The sequence below is a fragment of the Helianthus annuus genome, chromosome 14 (genome assembly GCF_002127325.2).
Source record: "Helianthus annuus cultivar XRQ/B chromosome 14, HanXRQr2.0-SUNRISE, whole genome shotgun sequence".
Lineage (NCBI taxonomy): Eukaryota > Viridiplantae > Streptophyta > Magnoliopsida > Asterales > Asteraceae > Helianthus > Helianthus annuus.
The window spans coordinates 167,605,517-167,627,672 of record NC_035446.2 but is presented as its reverse complement, the minus strand read 5'-3'; the positions used below and the strand labels follow the sequence as shown (position 1 = coordinate 167,627,672).

The 22,156-nt window shown below is 34.0% G+C and overlaps 2 protein-coding genes and 1 long non-coding RNA gene across 4 annotated transcripts; all 3 read right to left on the bottom strand.

Moving 5' to 3' along the window:
- Nucleotides 1–2,512: 2,512 nt before the first annotated feature.
- Nucleotides 2,513–4,579, bottom strand: LOC110906263. The gene is made up of 3 exons (XR_002573786.2): nt 4,346–4,579; nt 3,700–3,954; nt 2,513–2,812 (listed from the first exon to the last, which is right to left on the bottom strand). It is a non-coding gene; the product is annotated as an uncharacterized LOC110906263 (long non-coding RNA).
- Nucleotides 4,580–4,673: 94 nt separating this feature from the next.
- On the bottom strand, nt 4,674–7,057 carry LOC110906262 (phosphopantetheine adenylyltransferase-like). Of its 2 annotated transcripts, none has more exons than XM_035983520.1 (4): nt 6,713–7,057; nt 6,002–6,169; nt 5,824–5,895; nt 4,674–4,902 (listed from the first exon to the last, which is right to left on the bottom strand). In XM_035983520.1, the coding sequence occupies exons 2-4, from the start codon at nt 6,134–6,136 to the stop codon at nt 4,855–4,857; spliced, it is 255 nt and encodes an 84-aa protein (XP_035839413.1). In that variant the 5' UTR covers nt 6,137–6,169; nt 6,713–7,057; the 3' UTR covers nt 4,674–4,854. The 2 variants fall into 2 exon arrangements, with proteins under 2 accessions (XP_035839413.1, XP_035839414.1); XM_035983521.1 differs by having other exon boundaries at nt 6,002–6,164.
- A 472-nt stretch (nt 7,058–7,529) lies between these two features.
- Nucleotides 7,530–11,296, bottom strand: LOC110904908. Its single transcript, XM_022150774.2, has 4 exons — nt 10,879–11,296; nt 10,518–10,780; nt 8,312–8,458; nt 7,530–7,873 (listed from the first exon to the last, which is right to left on the bottom strand). Exons 1-3 carry the CDS (start codon nt 11,162–11,164, stop codon nt 8,378–8,380), a joined length of 630 nt encoding a protein of 209 aa, XP_022006466.1. The 5' UTR covers nt 11,165–11,296; the 3' UTR covers nt 7,530–7,873; nt 8,312–8,377.
- Between the last annotated feature and the right edge of the window lie 10,860 nt (nt 11,297–22,156).

Genomic DNA, 22,156 nt, shown 5'->3' with positions numbered 1-22,156 from the left:
ATATTTATATATTGAAGTAGAGGGATCATGAAAAATAAATAACTTTTTCAAAGTATTTGTTTTAGGTATTTGATATATTTTTTTAAATAATTTGTGTACGTTAATTTTTTAAAAATTTTCTAAACGCACATCTATGTATTTTTTCCAACATTCTGATATAAATCTTATTGAAGATTGATATCGTGTTGCCACCATACCGAAAAGAAAACCGACTAAACAACATAAGTGTTGGTATTCATATTTATGGTTTTCGGTAAATCTTATTGAAAGTAGACACTGTGTAGCTATTGTACCGAACGTAAAACTGAACGAACAACATCGATATTTGATACCGGTATTTATATTTTTGCCTTTAGTTTCAATAAACTTATAGACTTATAGTATCACTATTAACTGTGACCCAACAACATCGGTATTGACATCGTGTTTGTTTTATGTTTTATGGTTTTTGGTTTTTGGTTTTTGGTTTTTGGTCGATGTAGATCAGATGTTGATTGCTATACCGAATGCATGTATTGTGTCAGTGCAAAATAAACCGAATCGATGTCGATCAAGATCCCGCCGCGAAGCGCGGGGGAAATCAACTAGTTAGTAATTATTATTATTGGCACATATAGCTTCTAAATATTGTCTTCACTAACCAACTTTACTTGATATTGTACCAATAATTAAGTAGTTGGGTTAAATATATGTAAAACCAGAAATCATAGACTCAATAGTGTTAGAAAACTAGTGTCTTGTTCTAAAAAGTTAACAATTTAAAAACATATTTTTTGTTGGATGCAATGTCATGTCCCTTATTGTATATTATGTTGAAAATTGATGCTTGCATGTATGTTGTTATGTTTCTGTGGGATAAGTATCGATCTTATCAATTATATTATATAGGGCCGTTTAATACCAAACCAGACACAAATCTTTATACAGTTCTTTACTCAAAATTATTGTAACGCGCATGCCGCATATATAATATCCATCATATATATGTTGTAAGGGTGTGTAATAAACCGAATTAACTGACACATTATCGAATTAACCGAAAAAACCGAACCATAAAAAACCGATGGAATGATGGATTAGTTAATTGTTTTTTAAAAACCGAAAGTAGTGGGTCGGTTATGGTTACCAATATTTCCATACCTTCCATAACGGAATGAACCAACATATAGTAAAATCTTTTTCGGATTTTGCACTTTTCACCATTTTTCAATATTTGATGTTTTGGTTAAATCTTTTGTTAGAATTAATGGGTTATATCATACCGTTTTGGTTGAATGTTTGTTTAAATTTATTGTTTATATCATATCATTTTGTTTGAATATTCGGTAATAATCGGTATTAATATTATAGATCATATGTATTTTTTAATACTATGTAAGACATTAATATATATAGAAATGTAATAACAATTTATTTGATGATCAAAAAATTTTGAGTTATTTTTAGCTAGACGTAAATTCAAGGTTAATTGACTCGTAACCGACCCGCTATAATCATGAAAACTAATTAACTGACATCACAGTTATAATAAGTTACTATATATGATGAGTGACAAATATATAAATGCAGGCAAGTTGTAGCCACTAGCAAAGAACAACATTGTTTATAGGTCTGCTCCTCAGCTCTTGTATCCATCCAACTTTTATTCCAGCTTGTGCCGAATCTTTTTGGGAGATGTTTATACAATATTCCTGCCTCTCCGGGCCGGCCGGTGCTTTATGCTCTGTCCTCCCTTGTAATTTTCAGCTGTGACTTGTAAGTTGTAACCATGTTCATTCATAAAAAAAATATATATATATATATGTATACTAGCCTATATCCCGTGTGACACACGGGTTTAAAAAATACAATTAATAACTTATTATTTAATATGATCTTTTATATCTTAACAATCAAAATAACATCTAAGAGCATTGACATTCGTGCCTTTATATTCATTTAGATAATTTAATATAAAATTTATTTTTCTCTAAATTATCTTTAGTTTTAAATAACGTATCACGTCCATCTCTATATCTATATCTTGATCTAACTCACAAACACTAATTTTATTATTTATTTCTCTTTCCTACAGACTCACAATCTAAAATATAGTTTATTATATACCCGTGAGCTTCACGGGTTATGGGTTGTGTTAAAAAAATTATATATACAAAAGAAATTTTTATATATGATTTCTTTTAAGTGGATAACCATTCATGTTTGGCAAACATTACCGGAGCTCCTAACCGGAGCTCCTAACCTCCATTACGGAGAAGATAAAAGATACGTTCATACGATCGTACATCAACGTCTTCAAAATCACTTCCAAATTCATGGATTTCAGTAGACAAGTAACGGCCGATTGTGACACATTAAGATTCATTAATCTAGCATTATATCGATCTATCGTTTCTGGTAATTGACAACGTTTGTATAATGTGTAGTTCAAAAATATAACTTTTTGTCATTAAAGTAGTTAAGGATATAAGAGGAACACGAAAAATGGTATAAATAAAGTCCAAACAAATATCGGGACAAATTTTAAACCCGAATTCTAAGTTCTCACTGCCTATATATCATGGAAACTTGATTATAGAAACAAATATTCCACATCATTGTATCCGAACCCCTCTAAACGTATCTACACCTTATCTTGTGTATAATCAAAACGAACCTGACGGTGCGTGTGCATGACCATGTGTTCATGAACCTAAACCAAGTTCTTTTGTACTCCCACATTATTTTTTTCTTGCTTGGTTGTTCATGATCATTCTTCTTGTTCATCTTTGGTTGCGCTTTTGTTTTCTGTGGTACACGTGGCGGCTTTTTCCTGCCAAGTAGAATCGGCCCGTCGTTAGAAATCCGTATAAGCAAATATTTATTAGTTCATATGGTACAAAACTAAAACAAAAGCTGCAATAAAATGAACTTCACCACATGCAACATTTTGCAAAATTTAGTTGGTTTCAGACAAGAAAACGCCATGAATGGAGGTTACTTTTGAGTCTATATTTCTACAATGTGTGCAATAACTATCTTTTTTTTAAAACCACAACATTCCTATGGCAGTTACACAAGAATGCATGTTGAGTTTAATTAAAAATAACATAAGATGCTGGTTCCACTCGTTTGTCAAATAACTAAATAACCTTTAATTACACACATACCATGCTTGTCCAAATAAAGGTATAACACTATAACTCTATCGTAAACACTTCGAAAAGGGACGCTGAAAACCCCGTAAATAAGGTATTGCAATTTTATGAGCATGGTGGCAATTTCAAACCCATTTACTTGTTAATGAGTTGATTTGGGCAATGTGTCGAAAAAGAAATGGGTCGAACAGATAATATAAAAAATTAGCTAAAAAACAAATAGGTCGAACAGGTCATTAGTCGCACAAAGTCTATTTTTCATGACATAAACCACATAAACCGTGTTATCTAAAAAACTTACATTATTATTGCAGTGATGCTACTTTTTAATCATATTCGGCGCACTACTTATTTATTAAACTTTTTGAATAATGCAACTTTTGCAACTACATTGCACATTGATTATATATAAAAAAAACTTTTGAACAAAAACTGTTATGTTTCAACCAGAACCTACGTGTTCCAACCTGTACAAAAAAATACCCGTTATCCAACCCACTCATTTTTGCCACTTCTCAATAATCGGAAATTTAAGACAATGTTAAAAAGTTTCAAAAGCTACCTTTTCAAGATTTTCATCAAGATGCTGTCGATCTCTTCTGCTATTATACAAAACCGAATCTTCGCCATTTTCCCTTTAGAAATCGAAGTTCTATCAACTTGACTGGAATCTGAAGATGAAGGACTTCCATTAGCAGAACTCATAGAATCGGCTTTAAGTTCATGGTCAACTTCATTTGTCAATGAAGCCTCTTTAGCTTTTTCTGCCTCTTTTTGTTGTTTCCTCCTTGCTTCTTGTTCTTTTAATTGTTTAAATCTGCAAGTCATCATCAAAATAATATAAGAAAAACACGAGACATTTGAACCATAATAATGTTCCAGCTGATATTTTGACCCTGACCCAGTTAATAATGAACCAGTCAATTCAAAATATGTTTTATCTCTGAAAAGTCAAAATGGTAAATAAAAATTAACATAAAAGAAAAACACGAGACATTTGAACCATAATAATGTTACAGCTGATATTTTTGACCCAGTTAATACTGGGACGAACGTGTTATGTGTTGATACATAAAACCTCCTAAATCATTTTATTCAAGAAATTATTTTAGTATTGAGATAAAAAAAGCCAGACCCCAATTAGGGTTTCGATTGGTAAAAAAAGAAGATATGCGCTAGCAACGACACCGATTATTTAAGTACCCTACCTCTGATTTCCAACAGTGTACCTTAGATATAGTATCTCCAAAGGGGTCACCCATTACCATTACTCTTAAAGCCTCTACAACCTACACAACTCAGTAGCAAAGGTTCCAATTTCCAAAAGACGCTAAAAAACACAGATAATGAAACTACATTGCTGAAACCGGAGAGGGCGACTCTTTGAGAAGTTCACAACCCAACCCAACCCACCAGCACCCACAACCAATATACACACTTAATCTTGAAGATCGTACCTCTGCTTCACAAAAACAGACCAAGTTAGCAGCAACTAAAATAATAATAATATTGGAACATAATATGTTATAGGAGTTACTTGGGTACCTGGTTCGAAAGCGGGTCCGACCAGATGCCCTGGCCTTAGGAGAAGCTTATGAAGGTCCCTTGTTCTTGATCATGACCTTGATCTGGCCCCTGCCATTCGATACCTCTTTCTGCCTCCCCTTCCCTTCCCTTCATCTCTTTCTGTATACTCTTTATTCTCTAACCCCTGTTCTTATATGAACACCACCCACAATACACTCCAAGGATCCAACATAACCACCTGCAACAAATACAAACATAGATCATAAGCACTATTAACAATAAAAAGATTAAATGATTAAAAAAAAAGATACACAAAACCAGAACAACAATGATAAAAATCATAACTTTACAACAGATCACATCAAGAACAGAACAACTTGCGGCAAAAACAAAGAATTTATGCATAAAGATCTAGTATATACTTGTATTTATTTTGATTCTTACTGGTGGAGAAAATGTGAAACAAAACCAAATCAAGATTACCGAATTCTGCTGAAAAAGCATCAGACATTGTTCTCTTGCCGGAGCCGGAGCTAAAAGTCATTGAACCATCTTCGTATATGTGTTAAGATGTGATACGCGTCACGCATTTCACTTTTCTCATTCATTCAATCAATCACTCTAAGCCAACACATAGGAAGTGTTCCTACTTTCACTTCAGATAGGTGGATCTTAATAAAAGCGTTCCCACTTTTACCAACTCTAATTTGGTAGAACTTACGGCTTACAACATTCTTAATAGCGTAACTTCACTATTATACTGCATATAGAACAGTAGCATTGGCCACAGGGGCATGTTTACTGGTAAGAACCTCATAGATACTTTGGTTCTATATAAAGCCACTAAGATGAATTCTCAATTGTCATTTCATAGAAAAATATGTTATCCAGTTGTTACATTAACTCCTAAGAAAGAGACGATAGTACATCACCCACACCATGTGTAAAAACTCCAACCAGTAATGGTTGCTTAAGTCTTCTATATCAAGTATTCAACTTGAATCACTATATCATTTTACTGCTAAAGAAATCTGTTGTACTATAAATCATAATCCATAGGTTCTCTATGTGTATTTGAGTACTTGTTTCATTCATGGTGGCAAGTGAAATATATAAGAATTTGCACGTATAAAAAACAGAGAAGGAGCAAGGTCCAAACCTGTTTCTTGGAAATCATAGGTCCATCACAAACACCAACAACAATTCGATCCCTAGCCAACTCTGCAGCTGCCTGTAACCAACAATCAAATCCACCACAACTCAAAAAATAACCAAAATCTCATCCTACGCTTATTATGTGTAGCACGAAATAACAAATACAGATCGTTGACAACAACCTTGAGGAAAAGTCGATGACCATCATGTAAGCGATCAAACGTGCCACCTAGAACAACAGATCCATATGAATTCGGCGGAGAAATAGTTGACAAATCAGACGAAAGCTCTGGAATCGGGTCCTCCACAATTGTCATTTTATCCCAGCTCTTTGATATCTGATTCCTGCTCTATCAAAAAACGAAACTTTTCAACGTATTGTCATTCACAACCGTCCAGTCACATTCATCAAATAAGCTAGAAAACTAATATCCCGCGATAAAATCGCCTAAAAAATTCAATCACTCAGCTGAAATAACTAAAACGCAGCAGTTTAGAAGTATCAATAATAATTTTACATTTATCACAAATCTCTTACACAGATACAACTTCATTAACACAAAATAACAACATAAATACATTATTGGACGCAAAATAAATGTCATTTAACTGCATGTTGAGTACGAATTTGAACAAAGTGAGTGCAGCTGGTATCTATCATATGGACCACTACCTCTTCACCCTCATCGTACGATAATTAAGTGAAATTAAAGTACAGCAAAAAAAACCACATGCTAAAACAGAGAAATTAAAGTATAGCAAAAATCCAAGAAAAAAAAAACCTTACCAATAACGTCTATCGAATCAACATCAATTTCAAAGGAACTTTAAACCCAAATTCTATGTCAGGTTAACAAAAATCAAAGAAAAAAAACTAACAAACAAAACCTTACCAATAACGTCTAGTAGATCTAGGATAGCAGATTTCAAGTAAACCCTTAAATTAGAGTTCGAGCGGTTGTCTTTGCAGCTCTGTTACTGTCGTCGGATGGTGGTGATTCGCCTGAATCCCCTTCAACTCTTGTCTCTCTCTCTCTCTCTCTCAATGGGTTTTCGAATTTGTTTTGTAGATCTGGCTTGGGAAACAATGAATTTGAATTTTGAAGAAGAAAGGGAAAGATGGGTATGAGCTGGGTTTTTGACGTTTTGTGTGTACAGGGTGAAAGAGATGTTACAGAGAGAGTTGGGGACTGTGCTTTAGTTAAACATAAAAAAGTAAAAAATCTCACAAAATTACACATAAGATTATACTAACGTGGAGGGGCTAGAATTTTGACAAGTGTGTTGGTTTAATGAGGTGATGCCAAGTGGCAGAACCTTGTTGTTTTATTAGGTATAGAGATATATAAAAACACTCCATAGAATATACTTATAAAATAATTAAAATTACTTTCTTCTCGATGTTCATAAACCCAATGAATCTTGGTATACCATGTTATTAATTTTCTTTTGTCAATTTATTTATGCAGCATTAAACATAACATGTCCATATAGTTTATAAAAGGGGGGTTACGACACAGCTTGCTGCCCGTTTACCTGCCGTTTACCTGCCGTTTGTTTGTAATTTGTTGTTTTGGCATTTTATAAAATATTTTCATTATATTTTATGATTTTAAAAAAATATATGCTTGACAAAAATCTGTGTAAATATTTCTTTTAATTCTCTAGTTAATACGGAAAAAAATCTATACATGTGCTTTTTTCGTGAAAGACAACATCTCAAACCCGGTACTTATATTCCTCATTAGACATTCTTGAATTCGCCTAAAGTTTGTAGAAACTTAGAAACTCGTATGCTTGACAAAAATGTGTGTAAATACTTCTTTCATTCTCTAGTAAATACGCAAAAAAAAAAAAAAATCTATACATGTTTCTTTTTTTTTTCGTGGAAGACAGATCTCAAACCCGATACTTATCCCCACTTCTATAAGATCGAAACACAATACAACTCATAGTTTACATATATGTACGCAAACTTCATCGTTTATAAACGATCTATATCTTGGTCATCTCTTCACATACGGCCATCAAATTACGGTTCTCCTTCGGAAAACCTGCAGAAATTACATTACCAAACAAAGATTACATTCAAATTCAAATTCAAGTTCTTAACTAGGTACCCATTACCTACCATGTATATTAAACTTTATTAAAAAAAAGTACAATTAAAAAAAAACATAGATTGCATAAAAAACTTAAAAAAAAAAAACTAAACCTAACTGAAATCTTGGACAAAAGTGATGTTATCCACGTTGGCATGAGCAAGTTGCCAAATGTTAAGGAGTGTAGCACATGGTGCTTACTGAATAGTCTCAATAAGAAGACAGATTGGCGGAAAAAAAGTAGTCTTTTTTAGATACCAAGCAATCTGTCTGGGAAAATGGGTTGGCATGGGCTTTGCTAAATAATATTATATACAAACCATAAACAGCATGCTTCGAGAAGTTGTACAGTACAAGCAAGTAAAAACATTTTTGTCAAGATTCTTTTACCTGAAACTTGATATGTGCATATGGGGCCTGCCATTGAAAAGATTATGAGGATGAGATGTGAATAGTTTAGTTTTGCAGTTTCACTTTGATTCTTTCATCTTGAAGAATCTTTGAGTACCTTGGAAACCCATTCTTGAATGTGGACACCTGCCATTGAAAAGATTATGAGGATGAGGTGTGAAGTTGCTTATACTAGACAAAGATGGGAATGTAACGAGTAAAACAACAAATGTAGTCTACAAGGAAGTTTTTTCCGGCATTTGAATAGTTTTTTTTGTTTTTTTCTTCCAATGTATGCGTTTGTACAAAATATTATATTTCAAAGTAAATAATATGGTTTTGAATGAAGCCGGGCATCGCGCGGGCATTAACCTAGTCTTGTTAAATAAAGCAAACCCTTTATGACCCTTTATGCTAATATGGAAAAAGATTAAATCTTGAATTATCTTGCTAGATTTATACCAAAAGGGAATGTTGGAATTTCAACTTGTACTTCATGCAATAAAAAGTTGAATAAAGTCACCACTTTAAAGAAGGAATTTTGTTAAAAATAAAGTCCCTCTAGGTTCTTTTAAAGTTATGCTTAGTGAATATGAATCCTAAAACACGCTTTCGCTGTAGATAGTGCACTATAGTTGCATCCGTCTCAATCGGTAGATGTTATTCTAAAATGGTTTATTTCTTAATTCTTATTTTCCGGTCTAAATTATTTGTCGAGTTAATTACTGTTTTCGTCCTTGTGGTTTGTCAAAAATCAATATTTCAGTCCATTAGTTTAAAATTTGCGGATTTCAGTCCCCGTGGTTTCACTTTCGTAACCATTTCAGTCCCTGTGTTTCACTTTCGTAACCATTACTATTTATTTTGCAAGTACGGGGACTGAAATGGTTACGAGTTGAACTGAAATGGTTACGAAAGTGAAACCACAGGGACTGAAATCACAATTTTTAAACTAATGGACTGAAATAGTGATTTTTGACAAACCATAGGGACGAAAACAGTAATTAACTCTTATTTGTCCATTATTCAACTAAAGCCGTTTCAAACGAATATGACATAACGAAGCTTCTCGTGTAAACAAAAAAAAATCGACGTGTACACACAAGTTGCTATGTTTTAAGACGACCGACTTTGGTTTCTCATGTCGAATTCGAGAAAATTCTACAAGTTGTAGATATTTCTTGAAGCAAAAGAAAAACAAACCGCGTGTAAATCAATTACTTTGAAGAGTCAAAATCAATTTACTACCCTACAAAATGGACATTCTCCCTTCTTGCAGTTGGCATGTTATGGTCCGGCCATAAGGGGGTCCCCGCATTAATGACTTGTACATTTAACAATAACAGTCTATTTTTAACAGAACAATAAAAGTCTAGATAGATTGCCAAAAAGTCCTATGTAACGCCTTTCAATAAATTTGACTACTTTGTAATTAATAAAAACATTCAACAAATTAACTGCTTTTCCTTAAATATATTTTAATCAATCTATAACCAACAAATATATTGAATAAATCAATAGACCACTAGAAATTCCCCTCCACCCCTTGGGATAGTCAACAATTGCGAAACAAGAAACGTTTCACGTCTTTTGCAAGGGCCCCACTTTTTCGGTTATGTACAACTCCTATAGCATAGCGTACAACTTCCTTAACCCTTATGCATGGTGTACAACTTCTAATGCATAATGCACTATCTAACTATTATTAATAATTCTAAGAATTAAATGTCATTTTAGTCCCTATAGTTTGGGTCATTTTGCAAATTTAGTCTAAAGGTTTCATTTTTCGTCTGAGTGTCCAAAAATGTTTCACCGTTGTCATTTTAGTCTACTGGGTTAACTTCATCCGTTATTTTTGTAAACGAGAAAGGCAATTCAGTTATTTTATAGGCCGAATTGTCCTTCTAGTTAACAGAACTAGATATAAAATGACTGAATTGCCCTTCTCGTTAACAGAAAAATGGATGAAGTTAACACGGACTAAAATGGCAACGATGAAACTTTTTTGGACATACAGTTGAAAAATAAAACATTTACACTAAACTGTCAAAATAGCTCAAATCACAAATACAAGGACTAAAATTGCATTTAACTCTAATATTAATTAATTAAAACTTTAAAAACACAAGTGGACTCAAGGTAGGTTTTTTATACGAAAAAAATATATATTTAAAAAAAATAAAAGATCTTGATCATGAAAACTTACAGCTTCAATGTCGATTTTGTAAACAAGAAGCTTCCGTCGTTCTCGACAGCTAGTCCGGTACGCCACCAAGATATGTCCGACAGCCAACACCAGCGAACACACAAACAACGCCACCTCCGCCGCCGTAAACCCATCGCTACCACCGCCGAACACATACGACGCCTTAACCGACACAAACAACAACGAAACCACCGAACAAACCGTCGTAATTCCCAAATACGGCCCCCTTGATAACCCCGGACCATCACACAGCCCGTACACACCTACAATAAATTAAAAATCACAAAACACCAATCAGCTCGATCATAAGAAAATTAAAAAAAAAATGTTGAATTAGTTAATTAATTAACTAATTACTTACAGAGGATTATGGCTGATCGGATTATGGAAATTATGGGGATATCGATTAAGGAGTAGCGAAAATCGTAGTTACTTAAATGGGAATTTAGGGTTTGGAGGAAGGATAACGGCGAGTCTGACGGCGTTAGGGAGGCGGATAAGAGAGCTGAGGGAAGCAGAGCATCGGCGACGGCGAAGAGTATCGGAGCAGAGAAGAACAGAAAGGATATAATCATGGTGACCAAAAAGAATAAGGTTTTGAATCCTCTTAAAGCTCTGTTGCTTCTTTCATCTTTCAAAAACCCCATGATTGAATTGAATTGAATTGATATTGATTGAGAACAGGGGAGAAGAGGAAGCAATTAGTTTGAGTTGGGGAAGAAATGGGGGCGAATGAATTAGGGTCAAATAGGGGAAGCAGTTTCTCTCACATCGGATGTGGGTTTCTCTCTCTAGAATTGTTTAATAATGTGTAAACCGTATGGAAAATGTGTGGGGTCGGGTTGGGGTTTAGAGGCATGGGATTAACGGCAATTACCTGATTATTAACTTCTTAAGCGATGTGTGTGTATGCATTCTCTCGGTTTCTAGAAGATCCGATTTGTCAATTATGTGATTTTCTTATTTTTATTATTGATTTGTAACATGATGTTTATAACTAGATGGATTCGCGGCGGGTATTCAGTCGACAATGGTTCATTTTATTACAGTACAAACACTCGGTGTAGCAACTGAAAGAAGCAACCCAAATAATAATATCGTCAAATGCCAAAAATGTTATCGTTTATAAAATATCAAATCCAACAAATTATAAAATAAAAAAATTCTAAAATGTATTTATAATAATAAAAGAATAAACAGTATGGCATAATCGACGTCGAGAAGAGGAAATCGATTGTTTCCATGTCTCTGGAAGGGCGATGACGACATGCAGCGGTTATCTAGGGTTTCTTGGTGGTGCAACCGCATACACCACCACAACTTCGTTCTAGATTCAGCAATGGAGGTGGTGTTCTTCATTTATATTTTCAATCTTCCTTTCTTTGGTGCCCGCTGAACAGCGTGGTAACCAAAGAGATGTCAGGTTAAAAAAAGGGCAATATTGTAATTTTGTGGCAAGGGTAATCTTGTAATTGCGTAGCTTTGGACAAAGTATGTGAATTACTGTTCACCGCAATTGCTAAATGTTATAGAGATAATATGAGTTCCGTCTTCTAAAGGTATTGGGTGTTGTCATGACCCTCGTGATCTCTATGACCCTCCATCTCAGCATCATGTCACTCACTTTTAATCTATCATTCAAACTCACTACCCTAAAGGGCGTGGTCATCAATGGTCCTACATGGAATTGATGACCCAACGATGCCCCCACACCCTTTAACCTAAATTATAATCTCTTATTTTGGTTTTTGCCATAAATCTTTTTACGACATTCTAAGTTTAATAAAATTTCCTTTTAAATTATATCATGAATTAATTTGTGTTTCCTCGACGTAGATAAGCATCCACATCTTCTTCCCTCTATTCAATGTTCTCTTCCATTCCCTCTCCCGAGTCCCGATTCATCACCACCCACCTGAACCGACTACCATGATTTTCTTCACCGCTGACCGTCATCACTACCTTATGGTTTACTAACCGAGGGTTTCAGGCGGTGGTACAGGTCTCGAAGCAAGGAGGCGATAACAGCGGTGTGCCGGTCGGAACCGACAACCACCGGTGGTGGTCACCGCCGTCGTCGGAACGTGTTTAGATCAAAACATACAATGTTGTCGTTTGTCTTTCTCGAAAATACAGTCGAGTTCCGCTGCGGCCCGGTGACTATCGTGCATGTCGCCTATTTTGTCAAATCCAAACTTATGGTGATCCATGGTGGTGATTTTGCCGGCGATTATGCAAGGACCAAAGCAATCGAGCCCTGATCTGTCACGAAGTTATAGATCGGGGATGATTGAGTTCGATTATTGCCGCTGCAGACAACATTTCTTCTGGCGATTCACCATGTTAAGATACCCAGTCTAGAGGGATCGTATGTGGAAGTGATAATTTCCAAAAATAGGTGTTGGCTTTGTAATCGGCGGTGACGGTAAAACTGTCGGTGCGTGAGGGAGGTGGATGGTTCTGGAGCTTGAACGTGGAAAAAGCAAAAAAAAAAAAAAAAAAAAAAAGCCAATAGCCAGCTGCCACGACGCAGCAGACACTGTTAATCCAACTTTGCAAATGTTATATATAATAATATTAGCATTTAGGTTTTACTAGTCTAAGTTTTTAAGATTATATATAATGGTTAGATGAAATATAAAATCTTCTGAAAATAAGAAGTTGTAAGAGGGGTATTAACTGGATTCTGATTGACATCATTCAAGCGACATTGGAACTGTCTTATTGAACTATACGATGTGAGATTTTAGGTTTTTGATTTTAAATGTTTAGCTTTTAGATTTTAATATTTTTGTTTACATCATTATCAGTGGTGGACCCAGGAATTTTTTCATGGGGGTACGGAATATTTTTAAAGATTTTAGGTCTCTAGATATATAAAAAAATTTCAATTCATATCGGGTCGTATCGGGTCGTATCGGGTCGGGTCATGTAACACAAAAGAATATCAAACTAAAATTTATATAATTATCAAAAACATATCAAATGTCGTTACAAACATATTTAAAATGTCGCTCTACGGGTTTTCATTTTTTGAAATCTATCAAAACATCTAGAGCTAGTTTTTCTAAGCAACTATTTCTCTATATAACATATACAACTAATTTCAACACTAAACACTTAAACAATCATCACCAAACTTCGTAATTTTTAACTTTAAAATCAAGCCCTAGTTTTAATTGTTGATTCCTTCTAACGAATCATTTAAACACACTAAACTTTAACTAAAACAACAAAATCAACCAACTAAAGTTTCAAAAAACAATAAAACAACTAAAATTTCAAACTTTTTTAACAATTGTATTTCTCCTAAAAATCCAAATAAAACAAGAAAATAAAAAAAAATAATCGAACCATACCCGAAAATAGTGATGAGATGTTGTTTTCGTGAGTTTGGTGGCCAAAATTGCGGTGGGTTGGGTTATTATATTTAGTTCAAATTAGATTATTAGGTTGTGATGGGCTTGAGTTATGGTGTGTTTATTGGGTTAAAGGTTAAGAGAAAGTTAATTGGGTTAAGTGAAAGTTAATCACTTAAGTGGAAAGTTAATTAGGTTGTACTTTAAAAAAAATCAGTGTTTACGTAAATTTTTTACAAATTCATAAGATTTTTTTCCTAAAGGGGCGGTCGAAAATTTCCAAGGGGTGCGAACGAAAATTTTCAAGGGGTGCGGTCGGGATTTTACCGGAAATTTAGCACTAAATTTTATTTTTTCAAGGGGTGCGCCCGCCCACCTAAAAATATATGTGGGTACGCCCCTGATCATTATGTCTTTTTATTTGTAATTGTGTTTTTTTATTTGCATCATTGTGTCTATGTGTGTCTAATTGTGTCTTTTTTCTTCGACATTTTGTTATATTTTCTGAATTGTGTTATATTTTGATCGACATTGTGTTATATATTGCAATATGTTGTGTTTTTATACACTTTTTATTTTTAAGAGCCATTGTATAATAACTTTACCCTATACATATCTAATTTTTATTATTGATGTTACATGATGTATATAATAATATAAATATTTAGGTTTTACCAATCTTAGTTTCTAAGATTATATATATCTAATATTCTAATTTCTTAGTCAAATAATTATACTAATCTTCTGTGTGTTTACTATTTCATATTAAGTTTTAGAATACCCAGGTGCTAATTGTGCCTTCATAAGTTCTTAACATATTGTGGCATGACACATGCACAGCTTAACTTTAAACTTCTACAACTTTAAAATTTAAGGTCGCATGTCTACGATAGTTACCTTTTTTTTCTCAATGATAAAAAAAAAAAAAAACCAGTAAAACTTAATAATGTTCACCTCATTATCGTAATTCGTAACTACTTTATGGAATAATTATTTTACAAATCTCACACCTGAACACTTGTAAAGTCATATCTAAAATCATCTAATCTTAATCTAATATATTCTAAAGCCTTTTTCTTTATCTCTTAGATATGAATATTATAAATTTAATATTAACCATAATTCTACTTACTAATTCGTCGTTTTTCCTCTCTTTTTAATTAAAGTTTCAAAATATCTGCAAACAAAAATACAAACAATATATAGAATTCTATCCAAGCAGCAGCCACGACGACGACGCTTATTATTATAAAATATAAATACGATACACCCATCATTTTCTTTGAATATATAAAATAATAAAGATTTATTTTCCGTGGCTAGAGACATTTGTAGGTGAATGCTTGCATGATGCACCCACATGGCAAAGAAGGACCCGCCGCCTACGGCCGGGTGGTTAGCCATGTAAGGAGACCAGTCAAAGTCAAAAAACATACCTCAAAATCTTCCAATAATATGATGTTAATATTTTGTACATTTAGTGTTTGCATAATATAACACGTCTTCAAGGTTGATTAACAATCATTCTTCTTGATTTTTCTAGATTCTAATTTTCAAAACGCACATGTATGATTAATTTGGTTAAATTGTTGGTTAGTTACACATTATATATATTGAGTGGTGTACGTTTTAAGAATTAATTTTTAAATATGAGGGAACAATAGTCGTAAATATTTGAAAACGAATTCATTTTTTTTAATAAAATATCATTTTTATTGCAAATTTTCGTTAAATAAAACCGTTGCTATGTATTTGTGGACATAATTTATACGTATTTGTTAATAAAATTATTTGTAAATCATTTGATCGTCTATTTATACCTTGAGCTTGAACTCTTAACCACAATGAGTTCATCAATAAAAAATGGTTAATATTTTTTATTTGATTCACTCACAGTTTGAAACTGAATGTCAATTTCGTTGGTCGAATTGAAAATTCACTTAATATCGTCAAACCAAAAGCCTTAGTATATGTTAATCCTAATTAAAAAATAGATTTTACTAGAATAAGCGAGTGTTAAGATTACCCGGTGTGGGGCGTGGAGAGGGGAGGGCAAGCCCCTCCACGCCCTAAACGCCACCCCGTGGTGAGGCTTGGGTGGACTTGCGGCTTGTCCCTTGGGGGCGGCATAATTCTCATAGGCGTGGAGGGCATGTGGGTCATTGACTTGGGGTTTGACCGAGTGATTTTGTGAAGTTTAAAAAAAACATGCCCCCTTGCCCTTACCATCAATGGTTTTGGTGTTTTGAAGGGCAAAGCACCTCTTGCTAAGGCGGCGTACACGTGGCACAATTTGTCTCTTTTGCTTTAACCATCACACCGAGTAGCCTAATATTCGAACTTAAATAACCATGCGTGATTAAGTTTTTTTAACATGTGTGATTATGATTTTTCAACATGTGTGATTAGGGTTTTGAGTTTTATAACATGCGTAATTTTATCATGTACGCTCGTACGTCAAAGAATGTTATATAATTGTATTTTACACTTTCTTTATGAATATATATAAAAGAAAAACAAAGGTAATTTTAATTAGGATATTCGGAGACTTGGGTTGTTGTTTTATGCCGTGAGTGATATTCTATAAAAATAAAATAAAATACAAAATTTGAGTGACTGTATTTACCTCCGGTCTTATTGATCCCCATTAAAAAATACATGATCTTGATTCAAATTTATACATATGTACATGCATCTGCATGTAAAACAAAGTTTGAAAGCAGAAAAGTCAGGTAATTGAGACTTGAGATGGAAGGTCAAACATGCGATATAGTGTCGTATGCTTCCATCCCATGCAAAACAAACAACAAATGAGCACTCGATACTAGAGCCAACGATCAAGATAACAAGTCAAATGTTCAAAAGTTTACAAGTCAGAGAGAAAAATCAAAGTCACATGCTCCCAGACGTTGACGAATTGAAACCATTGTTTCTAGATGATAACCATATTTTACGGCTTTTTTCTTTCATAAACATGTGAACATGAAAGACACTAAAACATTGTATTCAGACTAAAACTAAGATAATAATATAGATATTTCAAAATGTTAGTTAATCACTATTAACAACTATAACTAACCTAATAAAATTTAACCAAGTGAATTATGTATCGTGTCGAATGCTAATCACCTGGTCATGAGGTCAAAACACATATGACCTGTAGGAACATACTGAACCCAAACAGTTTGTGCTAAACCGTGTCGGGAATAAAAGGTAGATCATTCTGAAGATGGTTAATACACTAATGAAATATTGTATTAACAGTCAAATATAATGACCAGAAAATGTAATGACAAGGAAGGGATAAATGTAGCTCATGACACACAAACCTAATAAAACTACTTCTTATTTATTTGTCGGAATTGTATCACAAAAAATACTTAGTTTCCTCAGAAATTTGTAACACTTCTTATTTATTTGTTGAAAATGAGTCACAAAAAATACTCAGTTTCCTCGGAAATTTATAACAACATTTCTAATTTATTTGTAGGAAGTGGGTCACAAATAATGTTGTATTAAATTTGTTAATTTATTTATTTATTTATTTTTTGGTCGGATATGTGTAGCCAAAAAAATAAATCCTAAAAGATAATAATTAAGTATATTGTAGGAGATTCGTAGCAATTTGCGACGTCATAGTTTCGTAGAAAATGTATAGGAAGTTGCGTAGAAAATGCGTTGAAAACGGGTTTCCTACGCGTTGTTTTCCTACATCAGGTGTTTGTCATTAATGCGTAGAAAAACTAGTTTTATGACGCATTTCCTAGGAAAACTAGTGGAGTTTAGGTTTGAAAGAACACATTATCCGGTGGTAGAGCAAGATCACATAAATGTCAAATAGTCAAGCTATGTGAACAGGTACTGGAGCGTACCGAATAATACGGATGATAGTTAGGTTTCTTTTATAAACCATAAGCCTTACCACATATGCGGTTCTAGTTGAGTCAAAAACAGGGAATAATACAACAAGTCATTTAATCTCGATAACATAGAAAGAGAGATGCATCACATACACAATCTATGAAACAAAGTGATTAGGGCATAAGGGTCGTCCCTTAGATTTTAGAGGCCGCGTGCAAGAAGTACACAAAGTTCATTGGTATAACGATAGTTGTTACAACAATAAACAAAATAAGATTATTGTAACAACTTTTTATCATATATAATGAAACACAGAGCTCTACTATCAATTTTGGAAGCAATATTTTTTATCAACTCTTCATAACGAGGGGTTAAGTCGTTAATCGCTTAGTTAGTAATCCACGATTGGTCAATCGTTGATCTCAATTCTTCTTCAATTTCAAATTGTTGCTAATAATTAGTTGTTAATTAGGTTATTATTTTAACTGTTTAAAAGGGATAAACGATTTTTAGGTATCTAGGTTAAATGATTAGTTAATTAATGAGCTAATGTAGGTGGTTAATGACTTATTAAGCCCATCTAGAACATGAAACTACTACCAAGGTTATATATTTTTTATATGTGTTAATTGACCTACGGGTAACTAAACTAGAAAAGGAATTGGGTCCCTCTAGAACATGAGCATTATGTGGTCGCTCATCCTACACACCCTTTAGGCCTCTAAGACGCCCTTGCATAACTTGGAAAAAAAAATCCTATGTATTTACTTTTGACAAGTAAGGAGCTTACGGTAATAAGTGAGAGACTTCATATATAGTAATGCACAACATGTAATGGTATCGTGTAACTAGATAAGGATAACAAAAATGAAAGTATGATAGATCTTGATTTTATGTCAAACATTACAATAAATGTGTTTAACTTTTTTATGAGCTACATTAAACAAAGTTGACAAACATTATATAATGATCGCCCAAGCCGAGAATACCACAAATCATGTGAAAAGGACATATAGAAAGCGAATAAAGGAGGTGTGGACTAGGCGGTATATTGTTGATGTCTATATAGAAAAACCACCACAAGAGGGCATAGTAGACATAGGATCATCATTAATATGCTATATGTAACATACAACATATTTATAGTTAAACTATGAAAAACACAAGCATTACAAAGTGAAAGTTGTTGGTGAGATAAAGGAAGCAAAACATCATGAACATGGGAAAAAGACATATTATTACCAACAATATTACCTCATTACGAGCCAATATATAGCATAACATCATAAACATATCCAATATGAAGTCATATGAGTTGAGATGCTTGAATCAAGTATCCATTATAAGACAAAAGGAACAAATATCTAAAAAGGCGGATGTAGGTTGATATCCATGTCATAACACACTCCTTTATTTCTAGCATTATGGTTGCAAAATTTTTCGTTTTTTGGTGATATTAGTTGCATGTGAATTCCAACCACAATTGGTTACTCCTATGACTTATAGGGATTTCACCCACATGGTCGATACCAAGCTCGACCACATGAGACTTTGTTGATAGGGTGTATACCACGATATCACTTGATGGCACCATGACAGTTTTGAACAATTTCGACAAACTATAACATTCTTATTCATTGTTCTTTCTTCGTAATGTAGCAGGTTCAATGACAGATTTATGCTTAGCATTGCCATGGTTGCATTCGTATTAATGTGATGGTTGAGCTTGATTGTTGTGCTACGCTCGCCTCAAAAACACACTAGTTTGACATTAACTGATTAAAGGTTGGTAGTGTGTTGTTTTTGCTATTTATGTCACGACCCCCACCCACCCTGGACGGAATCGGGTGCCGCGAGCAGCCAAGCGGTACCGGTGGTTATTTTTGAAAACATTGCAGCGGAAATTTCATCAGGACCGTGAGTTAGGAAAAATATCAGAGTTTAGAAACACCGGATTTTATTTAAATAGATGGAATAAATTCCATTTTTACAAAGGTAGCTTCTAATAAAAACAATATTTCTTAATTTGATTTAATTAATACAATAAGCCACTTCTTGAAGTCTTTCAGTGCCGGATCCAATTCTTACTCCAATCTACTGTAATTACCTGAAACGCGTTTTAAAAAGGTTTTGTCAGCGGGAAATACTGAGTGAGTTCATTCAGGTTTTATAAAAATATATTTGTTATAATTCACAGTATTAAGAGCCATTACAATGTTTCTACATGTCAAACAACTACCCACAGTATTTGTCACTCGACTCGTTTCGGTGACCGTGGTCATATCACTGTTGGGTCCGTTCACCCACTAGTGACGTCAATCACTATTAGGTCCGTTCACCTAAAAGTGACGTATCATGATGTAGGTACGCCCACCTAAACTGATAAACACTAGTAATGTGCACAATACCCCACATACCGGCTGTAATTGAAGACTACAAATACTTAATCCCTGTAATTATAACTTTGGAAAATAATTTGGAGTATTGTAAAACAGTTGATAAAAAGAGAATGACTCACTTTATAAGCATGCAAGATTGAGTTAACAAGCTTCTTGATTCTACTTCTTCCGATAATTAAGCATGCACTTTATTATTCCGGATCTTCTGATGATTTAATAGTTTGTTTGATTGTAAGTGTGTAGTTGGGAGTATTCTTGGTAGTTAAACACATAGTTTAACAGAATGGAATACGTATTTGTGTAAAACCCAAATCAAACCTTAACGGTAGTCACGAGATTCGAACCTTAGCGAATTTCACAAAGTATAGTCTTATTCAGACAGTACTTTGGTATCTATTTAATGAACTCACAAAGTATAGTACTTTGGATTCCATTTAACGAAATTCACAAAGCACAGCAATTCGGCATTCGTTAGATGGTTCCTGAATCGATCGGACAGGACATTGCTTTGGTGATTATTGGTTAGAACACCAACGTATAGAAAGAAGAAGAAAAGAAATGAGCAACGAAGAATGAAATCCTAGGTTCCTATTTATAGCAAGCAAGCAAGCACCTCAACAAATCTTCTGATCGATGAGGGATACAATTGACATGCCTACCTACCTGCTTGACATGCTAGCTAGCTTGCTTATATATATTAATTCAGCTGCTTCACTCGTTTTTCTCTTATAACTTTTAAAATATGATGTTTTATAAAACGACGAATATGTCTTTAGAACGAGCATATTTTTATCTATGTTTTAACCTAAGTTTCATTAAAAACGGAGTAAGGTCAAAAAAATAATATATTTAATTATTAATATTAAACGTTCTCATACGACCCCATATATATCTATTTTTAATAAATCTTACTTAGCTTAATTAATCTTGTTAGCTTAATTACTATTGATTAACTGATTAATTAATCATACTAAACTTAATTAACAAATTAATTAATCTACTCAGCTAACTTGACTGCTAAGTTTATTTAACTTATTAAGTTTGCTTAGCTATTAAGTACTCTAGCAGCTCCTTGCTTACGAGTTCTAATTTCTAGATACAATGGAACTCGTATTAGTGTATTAACTCAATTCAACTTTAACGATAACCACGAGATAAAACCCTCACAATGAATGACAAAGTACAATCACTTAAACATCCGTCGGATTCACAACGAATGACAGAGTATTCCCCGAGTTCGGGTGGTACTTAAACATCCTGTCGGAATCACGACTAATGACAAAGGATAGTACTTAAACATCCCGTTGGATAGTTTCAGTCGATCGGAGATTGAATCGTAGCAGCGATTAGAGTTCTTACCCTAATAACGAGCAGAGTTTCGGGGTTTTAGGGCGTTGATAGAAAGAAACGGAGTTACAAAGATTAGGACGACGTTTTAGACTGTCGAACCGAGCAACTAGTTCAGGCCCCAAGCCCCTGCATTTATACCCAAAATTTGAGCCGCCCGCGAGTCGCGGAGGGATCCTCTCCCCCTGTCGCGTATCACGGGGCGTGCCCCTATGGCCTAGGGTAGCCTCGTCACTAGCATAGCCTGGGTGAGTCGACGTACGAACGAATTTCTATTTTGACAACGTATTTCGAAGATAAATATCAATTAGGGTTTAACCCCCTTTGAGTATTAGGGGCCCTGATCCTGATTTTGAATGTTCTGAAAATTTTAGGGTTTATGCAGAATTACTTGGGTGTCTCAATTAGGGTTTCCTTTTTATACAATTAACATAATAAGTATTAATTTTAGTAAGAGTCGTTACATCCTCCCCACCTTAATAAAATCTCGTTCTCGAGATTTGGACTATGATATTTTCTTGGGGTTATGTTTCTTCTTTTAATCAAGAGAAACAGTGTATCGTGAAATGGAATCAAAAGATATTTTGAGGGGTATGAAAAATAAAAATGGTTTACAGAAACAATTGGATTCAATATCCGAAATGAACTTACTTTGATCAATTGAGGGAGATTC